Here is a 21,117-nt window from a genome sequence, read left to right on the forward strand (position 1 = left end):
ATTCCTACGCCTCCCTCTGCCAGGGGAAGTGTTCCTTGAAGGCAGCAACCACGTCTTCACCCTCGGTGCCCATCCAGTGCCTGGCACGGAAGATGCCCCCTGAATTCCCAGGGTACTCTAGCCCCCCCCCCCCGCGCTGATGCCCTAGAAGCCCCCTTCCTGCAGCCGTGTGTTAGGTCCCTGGGAGCAGGACCCGGTGCTCATTCGGTTCCGCCTCCGCGATGCTCAGCACGGTGGCTATAGTCCCGCGCAGCTCGGTATTTATCTTGTAAATGAATTCGCTTGGGTCTTACTATCCCCGTACTGTTGTGAAATCCCTGCGCAGACGTTGTGGGAACAAAGGCACCGGGTTCTCCCAGACTTCGCGCGGTACGTGGGCGGTGCATGTCACAGCGCTCCTCAGCCCAGGGGCTGGATCCGTGCCGCTCCAGGAATTTGTCACGCGCGCACACGTCACCAGCATCCCATGGCGGCTCCTGAACGGGGCCACACGGCCCTCCTCGGGGCGGTAAGGCCAGGGGGGTGGGGCAGCGGGTGCGGGACAGTCCAGGAGACAGGGCCCAGCCCCGCCCTCTGCAGCTCTGTCTCCGCAGCAAGGCGGCAGCCGGTATTCATCACGCGATGTCACACCAGGCTGGGTGTCGCTGTCCCCGAGAACAGCACAGACCCCAGCTCCACCCCCACGGAAGTGGAATCAGGCCGAGTGGGGCACACGGTGGGGGCGGGCGCTTCAGCTCAAACGGGCCGAGTCTGAGTCCAGCTCAGCAGGTGCCAGCGGAGCGAACCTTCCAGAGAGTGGGAACCAGGCCCAATTCAGAGCTCACTTAGGAGGCGTAAACAGAGCAGGCTGGGGACACGGGTCGCCCCATTGGGCCTTGCCTGCTGTGGGTGTTGACTCGCGCTAGGCCACCCCTTACAGGGCAAGTTGAGGATGAAAAACAGTAATTTTGGGACCCACGCAGGCATCGTTTACCCTAAGAAACATGGAAAAGGAATGTATGTGTGTGTTGGGGAGGAGGTAGTGAGACATCTGGTGGGTAGATGTCAATGAAACCCAGGTGTCATGTGCTTTAATTCTTTTTTTCTAATTTTTTGTTAATGTTTATTTATTTTTTGAGAGAGAGAGAGAGAGAGAGACAGAGCGTGAGCGGGGGAGGGGCAGAGAGAGAGGGAGACACAGAATCCGAAGCAGGCTCCAGGCTCTGAGCTGTCAGGACTTGATGTGGGGCGCGAACTCGTGAACCACAAGATCATGACCTGAGCCGAAGTCGGATGTTCAACCGACTGAGCCACCCAGGTGCCCCTTTGTTCTTCTTTTTAAAGAAAATCTCTCCTCCCAATTAGAGATGTTGCAAATATCGGCAATTCTGTTGAATATGAGGCATTAGATACCCAGGTACGCCTTAGGACGGGCACCAGATGTCTTTGGCACGGGGAAGCATGCCCAGGTAAAACGCAAATCCCGTTTTCTTCTGCAGTCCGAAGGCTTCCCTGACTTTGTACCCAGCCACCTGCAGACATGTCATTATTCTGACATTTCTCAGTCAGCCAGCGTGATGGCTTTTAAGTGAACTGAGCGTTCATTAACAGCTAGATTTATATTGATTTTGTCCTTCTGCTTTGCAGCTGCCAGATTAATACAGCATGCCTGAAATTACATTAGCAACAGAATTAATTTTGAATTTTTATGTTTCGAGAAAACTCAGGCATGCCTGAGTCCCATTCAGACTGTCGCTCCCATTTTTTCCTTACTGAACTGTCGCTCCATGTATGGAGTAGGAGGGCAGTGACAGGCGGGGACCGGGGATGTGCACCAGCCAGTGAGGATTTGGGGTGGCAGGTGGGGGCCACAATGGGCACATGGCTTCTCTTCTGTCACACAAGGGAGTCACACTCAGATCAGGTCCTGTTACTACTGAAAATACAGTAGTTATTTGCATGTCAGAGAATTACGTTCAGGATCACCACGAGGAAGGCCGTCATTTTTGTCCTCTGGATCTCATACTCGAAGTCTGTTAGAAGCGTCTGCATGAGGACAGGGCATGTGGCCTGATGTGCTCATAGACCTTAGGGGGAGTAAGTTGTCTTCTTTGGTCTTCGGTTTCCCAAATTGGCAGACTGGGGCCCAGGAGAGTCAGGGGGGCTGCCCAGGGCCTGGGAGTGAGGAAGTCAGGGCCTCTCTCCTGCCGAGGAACCTGTGGGACCCAGAGGAGCAGAGGGGAGAGGTCCAGAAAAGGGGGGCGGGGCTGCAAAGCCAGAGCAGGGTTTTCCAAAGTGTGCAAGAGCCGGGATTAGCCACAGGAGCCGTCAGAAGGGCCAGCCCTACAGCAGCGATCTGAGGGCCAGCAAGACTGGGCTGCGAGCCTGGTGGGAGAGGCCCAGACAGCAGTGCCTTGGAGGGCGCACTGCCGGCCGATGTCGGATGCAGGGGTGGGTGCGGGCAGATGTGACAGCCCAGCCTGTCATCCCCAACCTGCACCTTCCAGAAATGCCAGGCCTCCGTCCTCACCTCCTGCACTTTGTCATTTTATAGCAGGAAACACAGGACATAGTCCTTGCCTAAAGTCCCACACAGGCAGTGAGTTCTTTCCTGGAGCATTCGATGCCCTCCTAGGTCTGGATAACATAACCCCTGAACACGCTGTTATGTCTTCTCCAAAGCAGAGGGGCCACTTATCTTCAGAGACGCTGTCGTGTCTAATAGTGCTGTACCCCTTTTGTTCTGTATTTTAGTGAGGGATTGCTTAAGAGACATCGTTTACGTTTTGTACAATAGGGAGATCTCTTTTCAAAATCTGAAATAGCGAGATCGATGAGAAAATAGAAACAAACGAGGCATTCATGTGGTTGCTTCTAAAAGCAAGGCTGGGTATATTCTTCTATTTTTAATTAAACATTTTTTTTAATGTTTATTTTTGAGAGAGAGGAGGGGGAGATTTTGAGTGGGGGATGGGCAGAGAGAGGGAGAAACAGAATTGAAGCAGGTTCCAGGCTGTAAGCTGTCAGCACAGAGACTGACCCAAGGCTCAAACTCACGAACTGCGAGATCATGGCCTGAGTCGAAGTCGGATGCTCAACCGACTCAGCCCCCCAGGCTTCCCAAGACTGCATGTATTCTATGTGGACTGCATTGTATATGGAGTTGGCCCTTGAATGATGAGGGGTGGACATCCACTCCTCATGCTGTCGAAAATCTACATATAATTATTGATTTCCCCGCAAAATTAACTACTAATAGCCTACCTTTGACCAATAGCTTTAACATAAAAGGTCAATTAACACGTGTTTTGTATGTTCTGTGTATCATACATTGTATTCTTTTTACAGTGTATTTATTTAAGTACTCTCTACGTCCAGCGTCCGGCATGGGGCTTGACCTCACAACCCTGAGATCAAGAGTCCCACCATCTACTGATTGAGCCAGACAGGCAGCCCCTTATACGTTGTATTCTTGCAGTAAACTAAGCTAAGAGAGAAGAAAATGTTATTAAGAAAATGCTAAGGAAGAGAAAATACATTTGTAGTGCTGTCCTGTAAAAAATGCGTGTGCAAGTGGATGGACCCGTGCAGTTCAAACCGCTGTTGCTTAAGGGTCAACCATAGTTCAAAGCAGCTTTTTAAAAAACTGCTTTTGACAAACAACGTCATAATGTAAGAAGTAGGACCGAATTTTTTGCCGAACTGAAGAAAATAGAAAAGATTTTGCTACTCCTGACAATGTATTTTATTTTGCATAATGAGCAAGGTGACCATATTTACCAGACATCTACTAGACACAAAGGCGTGTGCTGGGGGCTGGCAGTGACCGGAGACAAGACATTCAAAGGTCCTGCTAGGTTCTCTGCAGCGTGTGCAGGCGGGGGCGTGCCTGAGGCGGGGACGTGTGTAAGCAGGGACGTGCCGGAAACTAGACCTGCAGGAACCAGGGACGTGCGCGAACAGGGACGTGCACGGAGCGGGACGTGCGCGAGCGGGACGTGCGCAAGCCAGGAACACGCACAGCTGGTGACTCAGAGGGGACTCAGAGGGGGCCAAGGACTCCTGAGGCAGGAGCTCTCACGGGCAGGGTCAGGAGGCATGATTCGCCCTGCAGGAGGTGCAGGTGGCTTTGGGAAGCAGGTAGGAGCACCAGGGATGAGGGGGACAGAGGCGGCCGTGGCTGCAGAAGGCTGTGGTTGCTGCACCAACCTTTGGGCAGATTCTTACTGTCGACGCAACATGAGCAAATCTTTTAGAAATTGTAAAAAAAGGAAGGAGTTTAGTTCGAGCCCACGTGAGGTCAGCTGCCCAGGATACACAGTCTTCACAGAGAGGAGCGTGCTCCCGGGAAGGAATATTTGGTGCAGGTCGGGTATGTTCTTTGTTACATGGAGAGTTCATCAACAAATCATCATCAGGAAGGATGTTCCAGAGAATTACAAAGTTTATCTTATGCTTTTAGTATGTGCAAGGTTGCAGGCTTTGGAGGTGTGGGTACTTAGGGAGATTTTTAATTTTTTAATTTATTTTTTTTATTTTCAAGAGAGAGAGAGACAGAGGGAGAAAGAGAGCACGAGAGGGGAAGGGGGAGAGAGAGGGTCTCAAGCAGGCTCCATGCTCGATCCCGTGACCCTGGGATTATGATTTGAACCAAAAGCAAGAGTTTTTGACCCTCAACCACCTGAGCCACCCAGGTACCCCATGGGAGATTTTTAGTCTTTATTAAAAAATTTTTTTAATTTTTATTTTTGAGAGAGAGAGAGAGAGCGAGAGCACAAGTGGGGGAGGGGCAGAGAGAGAGGGAGACACAGATTCCGAAGCAGGCTCCAGGCTCCGAGCTGTTGGCACAGAGCCCGACGTGGGGCTGGAACTCACAGACTGCGAGATCATGACCTGAACCGAAGTCGGACGCTTAACCGACTGAGCCACCCAGGCGCCCCTCATTTCGACGATTTGAGAAATGTGGATGAACTTGTAATCAATTTGAGTCTTTCAGAGATGGCTCGGTGAGAGCAGCTGTCTGGGGAGGGGATCGTGCCCTCATGACGTGGCTGTGTGTTTCCTCTGGCAGAAAACCCTTCCCTGACGAAGGACATCATGTGTGCTGCTCTGAGCTGCCAGCGAGGTGGGGCGTGGCGTGTCCTTTCACCCGCACTACAAGCGGCCGCCTTGGCTCACGGCCACTACCAGGTTTGTCCTCCGCCACGTGTCCCGGAATTTCACGTTCATCCCGATTGGCCCCGCGAGGTCGCGTCGGGCGCTAGGCCGCGGGGTGAGCCCTCTCCTCCCCTTCCCACCCCACCTCTCACCTCCCCTCCCCTCCCCTCCCCTTGGCTTCTGCCAAGGCTCTGCTGGGGCGAGCCCGTGCACCCGTGAGCGCGGGCCGTCCCCGTCCCAGAAGTCTGCACACTGGCTCTTGAACAGCAACTCGTTACTGAGCAAATTCTGTGAACGTGTGTTAGAATAAGTTATGTGAAAAACAGAGGTTCCTCAATTCCTGATGATGTTAGCGTGCTGTTGAGTCTGCCCTCCTGGAGACTGCCCATGTGGGCTGCGTCCGACTGGTGGAGGTGCCCCACCGGAGGGGGCTGCTGTCCACCTCTTCCCAGTTCTTTAAACAAATTTTTTTTAATGCTTATTTTACTTTTGAGAGAGAGCGACAGAATATGAGCGGGGGAGGGGCAGAGAGAGAGGGAGCCACCGAATCCGAAGCAGCTCCAGGCTCCGAGCCATCAGCACAGAGCCCGACACGGGGCTCTGTTGCATCCACGCAACGCGACTCCTGAAACAGAATGCTACGGGCACCAGTGACAGTTGCAACAAAGTTTATTACAATGAGAGGCAAGGCCGACCTATCGGGACCAACACTCTTGATAAGAGTGTGGCCCCGAACAGCCGGGGTACAGAGTTTTTAAAGCCGATCACATCGTTATATCATTATCTGGGAACAGAACAGATAAACAGTTCCCAGATGAGTTAGAAACAGTTGCCAGATGAGTCAGAAACAGTTATCGACAGGGGCGCCTGGGTGGCGCAGTCGGTTAAGCGTCCGACTTCAGCCAGGTCACGATCTCGCGGTCCGTGAGTTCGAGCCCCGCGTCAGGCTCTGGGCTGATGGCTCAGAGCCTGGAGCCTGTTTCCGATTCTGTGTCTCCCTCTCTCTCTGCCCCTCGCCCATCCATGCTCTGTTTCTCTCTGTCCCAAAAAAAAAAATAAATAAATAAAAAACGTTGAAAAAAAATTAAAAAAAAAAAGAAACAGTTATCGACAGAAACAGTTATCGAATGGGGTGATCATTTTAGACTTTCTGCCGCTAAGTTGCAACCAGTGGATCTCCTTGACCTTGTCTCTGATGCTCTTTTTTGAGCTTTTGTTTCCTTCATTGGTAAAGCCTGATTCACAAGAGTATGAAGTATGATTTACAAGAGTAAAAGCAAGGTTGTTATCTTTTGACCTTCTGTGTCAGAACAAAGTTGTTATCTTTCAAGCTAAGCGTTAGCCCTACAGTACAATTTAACCTTTACAGCTCGAACCCACAAACCTCGAGATTGTGACCTGAGCCGAAGTGGGACATTCGACTGAGCCACCCAGGCGCCCCCACCTCTTCCCAATTCTGGGTTCAGGGACGTCGTGCTGGTGGCTTGAGCTAGGCCATGGTGACGCCATGTACACCACGGAAATTGGCAAATTCTACGAATAAGATCTTTTTACCCAGGGAGCCAGTTACTAAACATTTACGAGCCCATCGTGGGTTTTGACTCCTGGAGAACATGCCAGTACCGGAACCTTCTTTCCTTCAAGCGCTCATCCTGGACGCCATTTATTACTTGCGTTCTCCAGTGACGCTGCTTTAACATATGTCCAGTGGAAGCTGGATCATCACCCCGAGTAGAGAGAGGGGTGCTCTGGACAGGCTGGAGGAAGTGAAGCTAAGCCCCAAACCCGGTGATGACGTGGAAGGCCTCCCTCGCTGAGGAGCAAGAGTCCCGGGCCCTGCGTCGGGCTCGAGGAGGGGTGACGTGTTTGGGAAGCCAGGGGGCTTCTGCAGAGATGACGCCTTGGCGGCCCGTTGACTTATTTAGACCCTCCACATCTTATTTGCGCCTCCTGCAGGTCTTCGTCCCGTATTAAATGTGGATCCATAACAAAAAAACCCGACAGCCGATTTTTGAGTGCCGAGTGAAGTTTGCAATCATAGAACAAGGCCAGAACCGCCAGCATTCAAAGCTGCCTCAAGGATCGGGTTTCTAGTTCCAGTTATCAGGATTGTCCACGGTTCTGGCTGGAAACGGCGAGGTCCGTTTTGATAGAGAGCCGACGTTCCTGTCTTTCGTGACAAAAATAGAATTTTGCTTATCTCAGGATGCCAAAGCCTCGAGGACAGATCAAGGTTTTCAAGAGCCTGAGGCTTTTAGAATTAGAAATGCTCTCCGGCTGGGGTGTGAAGTGCCCTGTGCCAGGCAGAGGTGAGGGAAAGGCATGGAGCTATTTTTAGCATCCAGGCATCTGACGGAATGGAACGTTCTAACACAGAATCGCCTCGGGGCCAGGGGACGTGAGAGCCCTAGCCAAGTTGATGAGGCCAGGGTTGGGGGTGCGGCCCCACGCCTTCTTTCGCTCATGCCCCTCAGTGGTGGAAAACAGCAGTCAAGGGGATCAGAATTTACATTAAACTATGACGCAAGCGCCCAGTGAGTCCTGACGTGGAGAATGTGGCTGGGATCTAGCTTGGACTGGGGGCTTCCTGCCCTCTCCCCAGATCTAGCCCTTTGGAACCCCCCCTGGGCATCATTGCCTCTGCACAACAGACGGAGTTCACCTCGCTGACCAGCAACTGTGGGATTATAGACCTCTTTAGCCAGAGTCTGGCTCTTGTGCTTGGTCGCCTTAGCCTGTCCCCAAAGCACAGCCTCGCGAATGTCAGCCTCAGCTTTTGTCCCCGACACTTCCTGCGTGGAGCATGGGGTGTCTGTGATGAGGGAAGCCAGAACTTTCCTTCCAGTGTCCTTGCTGCTGGGGAGGGGCATGCACTTTCCTTTCTCTGCAACCCTCTATATATCAAAATTATTGCGTTGTTAAATTTAAGAATAAAATCCAGAACAGGAATATTGTAAATGAGTAGCATTACATTTCATGTGCATAAAATTACAAAGTATGAACTAAGGATTCTTTTGTAAAAGGGAAGGCAGCCTTGTGCAGCAGATTTTCTTCAGCCCACGTTCTCAGAAGTGAGTTGTACCCATAGTTCTGACCTGGATGCATCTGTGACCTGTGTGCTGGGAAGAGGGGCCTCCACGGACGAGGGGGATATTGAGATGGGGTCTGGATGTCCAGCCACCTTGCAGATGCTCTGCCCGATGGCTGTCTGTCCTCTGGGTTCCTCCCCAGGATGCAAGCCTCTGGGAGGCAGGGGATTTGTGTCTTGTGTTCACCACTCTGGGCTGGTGCTCAGGAGGGGTTTTCTGAACGGGTGAATGATTGAACCGTTCTATAAGATTTCTGTTCTAGCTTCATTCCCAAATTGATGGGGAAGACGTGAACTGGGAAAGGGAGCCATGATCCTGGGCGAGTAAGTGAAGAGGTGCCCGGGTGTGTGGTGGTCTGCTGGCTGGGTCGGCTCCCCCGGGATGCAGGTCCCAGGTGCTGTGCTGGTGGTGGTGGTGGTGGTGGTGTGGATCTGGGTGCTCTTATCGTGTATGAGTGCTCCCAGTGTTATGTGTGGGAGTGCTCCCCGGTTCCATGTCTGGGATTGTTCCCTGGTGTCCTGTGTGTGAGTGCTCCCTGGTGCCCTGTGTGTGTGCTCCCTGGTGTTCTGTGTGAGTGCTCCCCAGTGCCATGTGTGTGAGTGCTCCCAGATGTTGAGTGTAAGTGCTCCCTGGTGCCCTGTGTGTGATTGCTTCCCAATGCTGAGTGAGTGAGTGCTCCCAGGTCTGAGTGTGTGAGTGCTCCCCTGTGTGTGCCCTGTGTGAGTACTCCTTGGTGCAAAGTGCGAGAGTGCTCCCCAAGGCTGTGTAGATGCTCCCAGGTGCCCGGTGTGTGAGTGTTCCAGGTGCCAAGTGTGAGGGTGCTCCACAGTGCCATGTGTTAGTGCTCTCCAGGGCTGTGTAGGTGCTCCCAGGTGCCCGGCGTGTGCGTGCTCCCCTATGCCCTATGTGTGAGTGCTCCCCGGTGCCAAGTGCGAGAGTGCTCCCGGGGCTGCGTAGGTGCTCCCTGGTGCCAAGTGTGAGGGTGCTCCACAGTGTCGTGTGTGAGTGCTCCCCGAGCTGCGTAGGTGCTCCTTGGTGCCAAGTGTGGGGGTACTCCACAGTGCCGTGTGTGTGCACACGTGGGAGTGCTCCCCACTGCCTTGCCAAGTCTCGGGCCCCCAGGCAGATCCTCACGGCTGCGCAAAGCGACTCCTGGGCGCAGGTCCCTGTGCCTCCGCACGCAGTACTCTTCACATGTAACTCTCCCTGGAACGCGTGTTTCTTCGCGCTCTCTGGTCACCTGAGTGATCCGTGGTTTCCTTTGCGAGAGCAGCTAAGGTGGGTGTGAGAGAAACGTGTGGAAGCTGTGGTCAGCAGAAATCTCATGTAAGTGTCGCTTTCCTCTGGTCCTTTCTTCCTGCAATTGCATAACCTGGGGCCAAGCTTCCACCATCAGGAAGGGTCGCGGGATGTAAATACAATATGAGGACGCGAACACGGTGCTGGCGCTGTGACCGACTGACACGTGGTGGGATTTCTGTGTCAGGGGAAGGTACGGACCAACCTGTGTGTCTTACGCGTACTTACGCACGTGCAGCTCTCCCGTGTCCGTCACAAACTGTTACATAGGAAAGAAGTTTTGCGTTTTTACTGATTTATAGGGATTATTTTAAAAGCCTTTTTTATGAAATGGTCTCTTGTGAAGCTGGTTAACATTCGTAAGAAGACGCTGAGATGACCAAGGACTCCTGGAGTCAGGGTCTAGACTGGGGGATTCCATCGAGCCCCTGGGAGTCCTGGGAGCACCTCCCTCGCCGAGGGGAAGATCGGGCGCTTCCGGGCTGCGCTGCGGACTTCAGGACAGGGCAGACCCAGCTTTTACCCACTTGATGGATGGACGACCACATACGGTTTCTTCTTAGTGGTCGGTTTTGTGGCGGGGAATTGTGCAAAGTGTCAGTTTTCAAACCAGGAACAGACTCCAGGAGGCCAAGTGCCAGGTCACCAGCTGGGCTGTGCTCACACCCTGTCAGGCCGGGGAGGACATGCCCCTTGCCTGGAGGGCCGGTGGCAGAGGAGGGCACAGAGATGGTCCCCCGTGGCCCAGCCACTGATGCGAGGGAGCCAGCAGACCTGCTCGCACGTGCCCTGTGTCTGGTGCTGCGTCTCCCGAGGCCCAGGAAATAATCACACGCTGTACGCGGGGTGGGGTGGGGGGCGGGGGGAAGCACGCGTTGATCCGGGAACTGGACGGGAGCCCTTACCAACAAGTGTGTGTGTTTCTAACCACATCCTTGCTGTTTTCTAGGAAATAGAAGAGACATGGTCCTCACCTCTCCAGCTGGACTGTGAAAGTCTTAGCAGGAATCTTTCCAGCACCCTGGCGAACTTCAAGACTAGCCTGGAACACGCCACTGACCAGGACTGTGAATGCGAGCCGGTGCTGGACTTGGCCCAACAGCACGTGCACACGTATGTGCGAGCTCAGCCCCGTGCCTTCCCCGTGCTTTCCCCCGCCTTCCCCCGCCTTCCCCCACCTTCCCCACGGTTTTCTTCATAAAGATGTCTCAGGACCTCAAGGGGCGGCTGGGTGGCTCGATCGGTTGAGCGTCCACCTCTTGATTTTGGCTCAGGTCTGACCCCAGAGTCAGCACAGACCCCTGTGCTGAACGTGGAGCCTGGTTAAGATTCTGTCCCTCTCTCTCTCTCTCTCAATCTGCCCCACACCTGCTCTCTCTCTTTTTACCCCCCTCAAAAGAAAAAGATGTCTTGAGTTTCTAAGTTATGAATCTCAGACAATCATGTGTACCACATGCTATGAATATGCATATTAATACATCAAAGTTTTCCATGGCTTTAAGTTAAAAAAATTTTTTTAATGTTTATTTATTTTTGAGAGACAGAAAGAGAGAGAGAGAGAGAGAGAGCAAGAAGGGGAGGGGCAGAGAGAGAGGAGAGAGAGAAACTCAGGCAGGCTCCAGGCTCTGAGTTATTAGCACAGAGCCTGACGTGAGGCTCGAACCCACGAACCACGAGATCATGACCTGAGCTGAGGTTGGATGCTTGATCGACTGAGCCACCCAGGTGCCCCATTCATGACTTTTAAGTTTTTAATTAATTAATTATTATTATTATTATTTGAGAGAGAGAGAGAGAGAGAGAGAGAGACAGTGTGAGTGAGTGTGAGGCAGAGAGAGAGGAGAGAGGGAAACTCAGGCAGGCTCCATGCTGAGACGAGCCCAACATGTGGCTCAATCCTATGACCCTGGGATCATGACCTGAGCCAAAATCAAGAGTTGGATGGTCAACTCACTGAACCACTCCGGAGCCCCTATTATTAATTTTTTATTAAGTCATGTTTACACCCAACGTGGGGCTTCAACTCCTGACCCCAAGATCGAGAGTCGTGCACTCCACTGACCGAGCCAGCCGGGCGCCCCCATAACGTTATGTTTTCAGTGGTGAAATATAAGAGCGGCATTAGCTCAAAGGCTAACTTTATTGATGATCGAGATACTAGATCAAACGTTAGAGATTACAATATGGTATCAAATGCGTTTTATAAGGGCCACCCAGGTGGTTCAGTGTTTGAGCATCCAACTCTTGATCTCGGCTCAGGTCATGGTCTCACGGTTCATGAGTTTGAGCCCCGTGCTGGACTCTGCACTGAGCCTGGAGCCTGCTTGGGATTCTCTGTCTCCCTTTTTCTCTGCCCCTCTCCCCAGCTCATGCTCTCTCTCTAAAAAGAAAAATAAATTTAAGTAAATAAATAAGTGAATATGTTTTGTAAGGGCAGTCACTGATTCCTGAAACTGCTTTCCTATTGGATTAGCCTTGTTCTGTGTCCTCTACGTCTGTGCCCCCGGAGGAGGAGCTCAGACACTTTGTATCCTGCAAATGACTCAGAAAGAATGATGTTCACCTGACTCCTTGGGGTCCCAGCTTCCTACGCATTCCGTGATCTATCCTGTCTGTTGTTTCCATCAATGCAGAGTCATTCATGGCACACCCTTATCCCCCTGACTCCTCTTGCCTGGCAGGGGCCCCGAGGGGATGCTCCCGGAGCCACGAGGGTGTCGGGCATTCACACTTGGAGAGCGTCAGGGGATGCGCTGTGTCTGATTATCTGAGGAAGCTTGTGGAAATGTGATGCGATCCAACTCCTCTCCTGGGAACGGGAGCAGTGTTATTCACCGTTGTTTCCGGGGCTTTATTTTGTCTAAATTAGCTTTAATTTTGTGCCATTTTAGGTTGGCCCAAAGCCTCGAGGAGACTTGGTTGTCGGGGAATCCCGTGATGGCCTTCCTCAGGAATTTCACAGTGACCGAAGGTAAGATGGGGTGCCTCCAAGTTCGCATCCTTAAAGATTGTGTTTTCTCACACTAATATGTTCCTAAGATAAAACCTACAAAGGGGAAGTTACTGTATGTGGGAAATAATTCAGAGCTTGGCTTCTCTGACATATTTGGGGTCAAGAAGGAAAGTCAAAGTCCTAAAATCCTAGGGACCAAAACCGGGAGCGGGAAGGATGAGAAACTCCCGTGGTCTGGGTTTCGCCCCGGCCCTGCCTCCCTGGACAAGCCATTCGGTGTCTGTAAGTCTGTTTTCTGTCTGTTTAGTCTGTACAATTCATAACACCTGTGAAGCAGCAGCATGCCCCATGTGGTGAGTTTTGGAAAAATCCTCATGCGATCCTCCTCTTGTTAAAAAAAGCGGGATAAGTAAATATGTGGACAGAGTTTCCTGCAGGCACTGTCACTGTCCCCTAAGAAAAACATCTTTCTGGAGTAGACCCTAAAATATACAAGTCTTAGAGAGAGGAGTCACCTGAGCGGGGACAGACCTTGGGTTTGCCTTGGGTTTGCCTTGCTTCCAGTGTGAATGATCCGGGCTCTGCAGGACGTGACTTTGTCTAGTGTTTATCGTGAGCTGGACAATCCTCGCTGCGGTCTAGTTATCGATTCTCGTTTTCACAGTTAGCAACAGCCCAAACATTTATCGTTACAGAATTCCCTTTCCTTTGATTATTTTTCAGATGTCAGAGTCAAAGATGTGATGCAGAACGTCTCCAAGCTCACCAGGGAGCTCCAATCTTCCGTCCATGTCTCAAACGAGACCATCCACAGTGTTCTAGAAGCCAGCATCTCCCATTCCCAGGTGCGGTGCCCCTGCGTCTCTGCCCACTGAGCCGGCCGCTGTCCCTCAGGAGGGGGTGGGCCACTGCGCCAAGGGGCTGGCTGGAGGCAGGAAGGGGTAAGAGGCCAAGCTGGGCGCCAAAGAGCATCACTGGCGATGTCAAAGCCTTGGGGTCTTTACTTCTACAATGTTGCCTTCTTGAGGTCAGAAAGGCTAAAATTGGTGATGGTATTCAATCCAGTTGCTCCCAACCTTGATGCACGACCCCCCAGGGCAGCCCTGCTTGGTTAAGTAGGGGTTGCACATTCTTAAAAATGTACAAAAACAAACACGTAGAAAATTCTAAACATCAACTGTGCTGGCCTTTAGGTTGAGAATAACTTTCTGTGCTGACCGCGTGTGGAGGGCTTGGTTTATCAGTGTAAGCAGCCGGGTAATGAGCTGTGTCCCATCCCGGGTGGCTGGGATGCAGGGTCAGCGCGCACAGGGGGTACGGGGAGGGCCGTGCGCTGGCTGATGCTGGGTGAAGCTCGTGCACAGAGGTGGGAAGAGTGTCGCCCACGGCTGGGGTCACAGGAGCCTTTGCTGGCAGTTTTCTGAGACGCCCTTTCAGGCATTTCCAGCTGGAGGTTTACTTCCTGTTCTAAGAACCTTCTAGAAGCAGTAACCGTGAAGATGGCTCTCCAGGGAATGTTTCTGTTGACAATTAGCTGGGCCCCGATAGACATTCACTTTCATGTTGATTCTACAACCAGGATCCAAAGGCAAGCCCGGACAGGTGGCTCCATCACGGGCACGCCTCATCTTCCTGCGTGTGGCAGACATTGCCAGTTATATACATTCTGGGTTTGTGGCACCCCTGCATCCTGGGAGTCTGTCAGTGACAGTTTTCCATCAGTGTTTGCTCACTTCATGTCTCTATTGCATTTTGGTAATTCTCACGATGTTTCAAATGTGTTCACTATTATTGCATTTGTTACGGTGACCTGGGATCCGTGGTTACGACTCACCAAAAGCCTATTTGGTGGTTAGCAGTTTAAAAAAAAATTTTTTTTAATGTTTATTTATTTTTGAGAGAGAGGTAGAGTGAGAGAGAGACAGAGAGCAAGGAGAGGAGAGGCAGAGAGAGAGGGAGACAGAATCCAAAGCAAGCTCCAGGCTCCAAGCTGTCAGCACAGAGCTCAATGCGGGGCTCGAACCCACCAACCATGAGATCATGACCTGAGCCGAAGTTCGACGCTTAACCAACTGAGCCACCCAGCCACCCCGGTGGTTAGTGTTTTTAAGCAGTAAAGTATTTTTTCACCAGGAAATGTACTTGTTAAAGACCTAATGCTGTTGCACACTTACTAGGCTACAGTGCAGAGCAAATGGAACTTTTTTGTTCCCTGGGAAGCCAGAAAAATTCATTTGACTCCCATTATTGTGATACTCACTTTATTGGCAGTGGTCTGGGACCAAACCCGCAGTATTTCCGAGGTGTGCCTGTCATTTAGAATTAATCTGCAGTGAGAAAGACCTAGGTTAGAAGCTAGGAACCCAAAATTCTAATGACAGTATCACCAAGTTCCTTAGGGTGAGTCTTGGAAAATTCCGTTGCCAGAGCTTGTAATGGGGGGTATGGAGCAGTGGCCGCATCAGTTCTGGTATCTGACTAACAATGCTGGAAAGGGAAGGGACCGGTTAGCTAGCTTCCGGGGTCCCTTTCAAGCTCTTACCATACTTGGGTTTGGGCTCAACTGTTTAGACACCTTTTTTTCCCATTGGCGTGTAGTTGACATTTAATATTCAGTTAGCTTCAGGTGTATAAGGTAGTGCTTTGACGACTGTATGTATAATGGATGCTCACGGTGATGAGTATTTCTCAGTAGTATTGACTGTTTTCCCTATTCTGTACCTGTTCATCCCCTTCGCCCATCTCGCCCGTCTCCCCACCCGCCTCCCCTCTGGCAAACAAACAACAAAACAGAGAGAACAGACTTCTATGTACGGAGAACAAGGGCTGGGCCCAGCACTTTGGGATGGCGGCTGCCTGACGAAGCCAGCAGCCAGCAGGTGTCACTGGTGCTCTATCCTGGGAGTGCCGGGCCCGCCTCGTAAGGCCATCTTGCCGTGGACGTGGTTGTGGGTTGTGCAGAGTTTTACGTTCACGTGTCCTCCTCCGCCTCACTGACAATGACAGTCGTGGTTGCACCTAAGGAGCTGGACAGGCAGGTGACTCGGAGGTGTGCCAAAAGCTCGCGTTTCTGCTGTTCAACCAAACACGAGGTGCATGCTTCACTAGCTCAGTGTATCCACAGACCCACACGTGTCTCCGGACCCTAAGTAATGAAGTCACGTTTGGCGAGGGGACGGCACTGTGGGGTCTGGTTCTTTCTGGACTGTCAGGCAGACAATATTTTTGGTGGAAACCTCTGTGTCTTGCTCCCTGGACTCGTCTCTCCTGATTTCAGTGTTTGCGAGTTTCTGACATCAGAGTCTTGGGTGGCCCGCAGGGAATATTTGTCAGTGGCACGAGAGCCCTGGACAGACTGCAAGAACTCTCATTCATTCATTCATTCACTGAAATTTTCCCTTCCACTAGGTGTACTTCTCAAAGTGCTAGGGGCGAGGACATTCTAGAACTTTCTATGGCAGTGGCCCACATGCTGCACATGCAAGTTCACATGTGTGGGTGAGCGGACAGCGTTGGGGTGAGGTGGGAGTGATGAGAAACCCCCGGCCGTGAAGAGCCGTGTGGGAGAGTCTTAAGCTTGGAGATGTGGACACAGGGCTGGAGGCAGGGAAGCTGGAGAGGAGGCGCTGATCCCAGGCCTCAGTTCTGGCTCCCAAGAGCCTGCTGGGGGCGCCCGTGGGCAGCTCCCCTCCCCTGTGGTGCTGCATTCTTTAACACCAGCAGATCCCATTAAACCGAGATCCCAGACTTGGGTGTGTGGGACCCCTGTGTCCGCCTCTCCCGCCTCCATCCTGGGCTTGGATCCCCTCCACCGGCCCTGTGGGGTTCCCATGTATTTTATGCTGTGATGCCGCGTTGTTGGCCTCGAGTCAGCGGTCACTTCCTTCTTTGTATTCAGCCAAATTTTTATTCTTTAAAATTAGCAATGAGGTCAGAGTCAGGACCCAGATAGATTGAGAGAGAGAGAGAGAGATCAAAAGGTCTGTCTACCGTCGGTGTCCATTTGCTTTTTACCCGAAAGAAGCAAGCACATGAGGACAGCTGGGGAGATGGGCGCTGTCCATGGTCCTAGCATGAGGACGGCTGGGGAGATGGGCGCTGTCCATGGTCCTTGGCAGATCTCTTCCTCTTGGGGGTGTTCTTGTCGGGGAAGGTGGGGAGGGGACACTTCAAGAGCTCCCGTGTCTCTGGGGCGGCTCCGGAGAGAGAGGGCATTCTGAGACTTTTTCTTCTTTCACTCAGGCAGAGAGGCTGGGCCTCAGTGGAACTGGCCCGGCGTACCTCTCGCTCGACGCTGGTTCCCTGGGCACTGTTGACAGCTGGCAGGCACGGTTTGGGAGCACAGAGATTCCTTATGGGAATTTAGCCAATATCATTCTTCTCCTTTGTTGCAACACACGAAGTCTGTCTGCTGAAAAGCTGCAACAGATCGTTCTTGGCGTTGCTTACCCCAGAGCAGACCCCGGTCAAAATCTGCTTCTTTTGCGGGGAGCCTGGGTGGCTCAGTCGGTTAAGTGTCCGACTTCAGCCCAGGTCATGATCTTGAGGTTCGTGGGTTCGAACTCCGTGTTGGGCTCTGTGCTGACAGTCCAGAGCCTCGAGTCTGCTTTGGATTCTGTGTCTTCCTCTCTTTTTGCCCCTGCCTCGCTTGGACTCTGTCTCTCTGTCTCTCTGTCTCTCTCTCTCTCTCACACACAGAAGTAAATAAACATTAAAAACAAAATTTTTAAAAATCTGCTTGTTCTGGCAACTGCTCCCACCCCAGAGAGAAAAAAATAGTTAGTAACGTGAGTGGAGCTGAGGGTCTCTGGCCCATGTGCAGGATTTTGGCCAGGTGTCTCCTAGAAGACATGACCGGCTATGTGGGGCATCTTACCCTGGAGGCTGAGTTTCCAGCATTTTCCACAAGGGACCCCATCTCTGTGTTGTGAGGCTGGGTTTATGGTCCTTTTCATCTGGGCACCTGAGACACTCCACCATCTCTAAAATCAAAAGTGTCACTCTCTGCTGCTGACGGGACACGTCTCTGCCGCTTACACACATGTATTTTCAAACCTGCTTCACTGGATTTACGTTGATCCCTGCCCAAGTGCCTCTTGCTAGTTGCAGTCAATTTTTCTAAACTGCAATGTATTTTTAATCCTGGCTTTCCTTCGCAGAGTGTCTTGTTGATCTCGCCTTGCCCGTCACAAGGGACAGGAGCATATTTCGGTATTTTTATTCAAGTCGTGAATGCAGGAGGGTGGCCACACCTGTTTATCAGTTTGGGCTCTTAAATCAGCTGCAGCATGTAACCTGGGGTTCTGGCATGTCCCAACCTAATAACTTTGCTGTCCAAAGGAAAGAATTCTTGGGGTGCCTGGCTGGCTCAGTGGGTTAAGCGTCTGACTTCGGCTCAGGTCATGATCTCACTGTGAGTTTGAGCCCCGTGTCAGGCTCTGTGCTGACAGCTCAGAGCCTGGATCCTGCTTTGGATTCTGTGTGTGTCTCTCTCTGCCCCTCCCCTGCTCATGCTCTGTCTCTCTTTCCAAAATAAACAAATGTAAAAGTAAAATAAAAAAAAAAAAGAATTCTGTATAGACGTGGCTCATTTGACTCTCCCCACGTGGTTTGTGGCCATGGCCATTTTCTTCAAGAGTTCCCAGATAGCCCACGGGTCAAAATACATCCAAGGGACTGACCCTGCCCTGTGGTGGTGATTCCTGAAATCTGCTTTAAGAAATAAAACTCAGGTAGATTTCATTTCCTCCGTGACTTCCTAAATAGTGTAGATGGTAGACCCATTATCCTGTGGAGTCTGGAGAGGGAAAATGTTCTGGAAGTGGAGCCAGCCAGCCAGGGGGAGTGGGGTCTCCCGTCCGGACCTGTAGCAGAACTGGGGCCTGCCTCAGTGGGTGAGGGGGGCCATTACTCCTGCCCTAGGGGCCAGCCTGCGGTTCGCGCAGGGCAGAGATAACCCATGACATCAGTTACCGGGAGAGCCGGGGTCAGGGCCCAGCTGCCCCCAGGTGCTCATGCCCGTCTGTGGCTCATAGCTCATCAGCGGTTGAGCAGGTCTGAGCCCCGCCACCCCCGTCTGTATGTGGAGCATGGAGTTTCCACCCTCTGCTCTCATCTTGCTGGTGGCTCCACCGGCACAACTTTGACACCACGGACTCGCTTTCCCCGTTTCTAGTCCTTCTGCACCACGGACAGTGTTTCCTTTCTGGTTGTAATTAGGCTGAGAGCAGCAAGTCTGAGTCTAGAACGGTCAGCCGGGCAGAGTCCAGGCCGTCCCTGGGGTGCCCCGGGCTCTCAGCGCAGGGACCTGCCCGCCGCCCCCCCCACCCCCCCCGTTGGGCCCTCCCCTCCCCCCACACCAATGTGAAGCAAGAGCATCGGCACACCGACGTCCCTGTCCCGGATAATTGGCCAGTCAGCCTGAGTAGCACAGATGAAAGACGCCCGTTCCACTTTGACGAGGACTCGGGTGTGGCATTTCCAGCCCAACAAAAGTGTTATTTTTGTTTAACTCCCCACCTGCTCCCACCTGCTTCTGGTGTCTTCCAAGCAGGAAAAGTGGACTTGGTGAGATTCAGGAAAGATAAAGAGTAAGGTCTGGAAAAGCACAGAGAAGTAGATGCAGATATGCTTCAGGGCAGAGCTCTCATGTGTAGCTCTCATTCTGTGACAGGGCATGGGACCTCCACGTTTTGGTTAAAGAGGCGTATGCAAGTTTTTTAATGTTTATTTTTGAGAGGGAGAGAGAGAGAGAGGGGCACAGAGAGAGAGAGAGAGAGAATCCCAAGCGGGCTCCGCACTGTCAGCACAGAGCCTGATGCGGGACTCGAACCCACCAACCCTGAGATCAAGACCTGAGCTGGAATCAAGAGTTGGACGCTCACCTGACTGAGCCACCCAGGCGCCCCAGGCGCCCACAATTTTTAAGATGTGTTTTTGCTCTGGGACAAATTCTCCGAGATGCATTGATTGTGACCCTCCCTGGGGGCCACGGGGTGATACATTAGATGGGAGCCAAGACCAGGCTCCAGAGCAGACCCCAGAGGGGCTGTCGTTGGCTGGTTCTGGTCGATGCTCACCCGAAGTCTGGGGCACTCTGGAGTCGTGGGCTCCAGTGCATCCCATTTTCAAGGAAAACTTCATACAGACTCCCAGTTCGTGGAAATGATGGAAGAGAGGCCACCCCAATTAAGGCAAATGGTGGATGTCCATACTCCAGCAGTTCCTCCTCTTGGAACGTAACCCCCTTCCCATAAAGGCAGCTATCCTCTACCCCCACGAGAGCACATCTGAAAACGGTGGCTTTAAGGAACCTTTCTCAAGTTGTGTCTGGATCCTACATGTCCCTTATGAAGAAGGGCACCTTGTTTAAGTAGGTGTGAAAACACTTAATGTATCTCAGAGATTCAAAATGTACATCAGTGATAAATGGAGCATCTGGCCATTTGTGCCGGAGGACCCAGGAATATTTGGTCAAACCCCAGTCTAACGGTTGCCATGAAGGTATGTTTTAGATGAGATTAGCATTTATATCAGTAGACGTTGAATAAGGCAGATCAACCTCCATGGTGTGGGTGGGCCTCGTCCAATCAGTTGAAGGCTGTAATAGAAAAGATTTTAGGTTCCCAGAGGAGGAGGGAATTCTGCCTCTAGGCCCAAGCTACAACTCTTCCCTGGGCCCTCAGCCTCCCGGCCCACCCTTTGGATTTTGGACATGGTGTGAGCCAATTCCTTAAAACACCCATGTACACGTCAACGCACATCCTGTTTGTTCTGACTGATAAACCTGATTGATGCAATCTTCGGTTTCCTTTTTTTTTTTTTAAGTTTGTTTATTTATTTATTTTGAGAAAGCAAGAGAGGGCGCAAGTGGGGAAGCGGCAGAGGGAGGGAGAGACGGAATCCCAAGTAGGCTCCACGTTATCAGTGCAGAGCCCGACATGGGTTTCCAAGTCATGAACTGTGAGATTGTGACCTGAGCTAAGACCAAGTGTCCGATGCTTCACCAACTGAGCCACCCAGGTGCCCCAACAATCTTCTATTTCTTAGTGGTTTTCCTGGGCTCTTTATGGCACGGTATGAAGGCGTCTGATGAGGTCTGCCTGCTTTTGAGGTTCCTAATAAGTGAATAATGGCTTCTGCTGGGTCTCACTTGGCCTGAATGTGTCATAGCAATCGGAGGCATCGTGGTATAAACACACATGGGAAGTCCGGTTTTGAAATTGGGCTTTACACCTTGCCCTGTTGTGAAGGTCACGGTTGAAAGCCGTTTGCAAACAGGGTCTCGCCTCGGAGCCCCTCGCGGAGGCGTGCGGCTCTCGTAAGCCAGACGATGATGCGAGTGGCCCTCAGCTTCTCCTCTGAATGTGGATGCTTTTCCTTTTCAAAAACTTACCACAAGCTTGGACGTCTGGTTTTCGTTGTGGAAAGGGAGGCGGAAGAGAATGATTTCACACCGACAGTTGAAGAGCGAAGGGTGCTTGACTGCAAGTGTGGATTAAGGCTCCATGTCAGAGCCTCGGGGAGGCAAGGGTGGCATGCGTGAGCCCCGAGGGGCGGAGGGTGGTTGGTCCTATGGCGCGGCCCCGCGTCATCAGAAGGGGCAGATTGTTTCAAACGTCGGAGAATCGTGTGCGCATT

At 52.0% G+C, this 21,117-nt stretch overlaps 1 protein-coding gene across 1 annotated transcript in view; it reads left to right on the top strand.

The window, feature by feature from the left end:
* Positions 1 to 21,117, top strand: part of ABCA13 (ATP binding cassette subfamily A member 13) — a 394,379-nt gene that overhangs the window by 102,253 nt on the left and 271,009 nt on the right. The window contains exons 20-23 of the mRNA XM_047096975.1: positions 5,051 to 5,169; positions 10,474 to 10,637; positions 12,416 to 12,495; positions 13,201 to 13,322. Coding sequence (XP_046952931.1) covers positions 5,051 to 5,169; positions 10,474 to 10,637; positions 12,416 to 12,495; positions 13,201 to 13,322 — 485 coding nt within the window. The remainder of the gene's footprint in view (positions 1 to 5,050; positions 5,170 to 10,473; positions 10,638 to 12,415; positions 12,496 to 13,200; positions 13,323 to 21,117) is intronic.

This window comes from Lynx rufus, unplaced genomic scaffold, assembly GCF_022079265.1.
Source record: "Lynx rufus isolate CCGP_SWC_20201006 ecotype Redwood Valley unplaced genomic scaffold, mLynRuf1.p SCAF_4, whole genome shotgun sequence".
Classification (NCBI taxonomy): domain Eukaryota; kingdom Metazoa; phylum Chordata; class Mammalia; order Carnivora; family Felidae; genus Lynx; species Lynx rufus.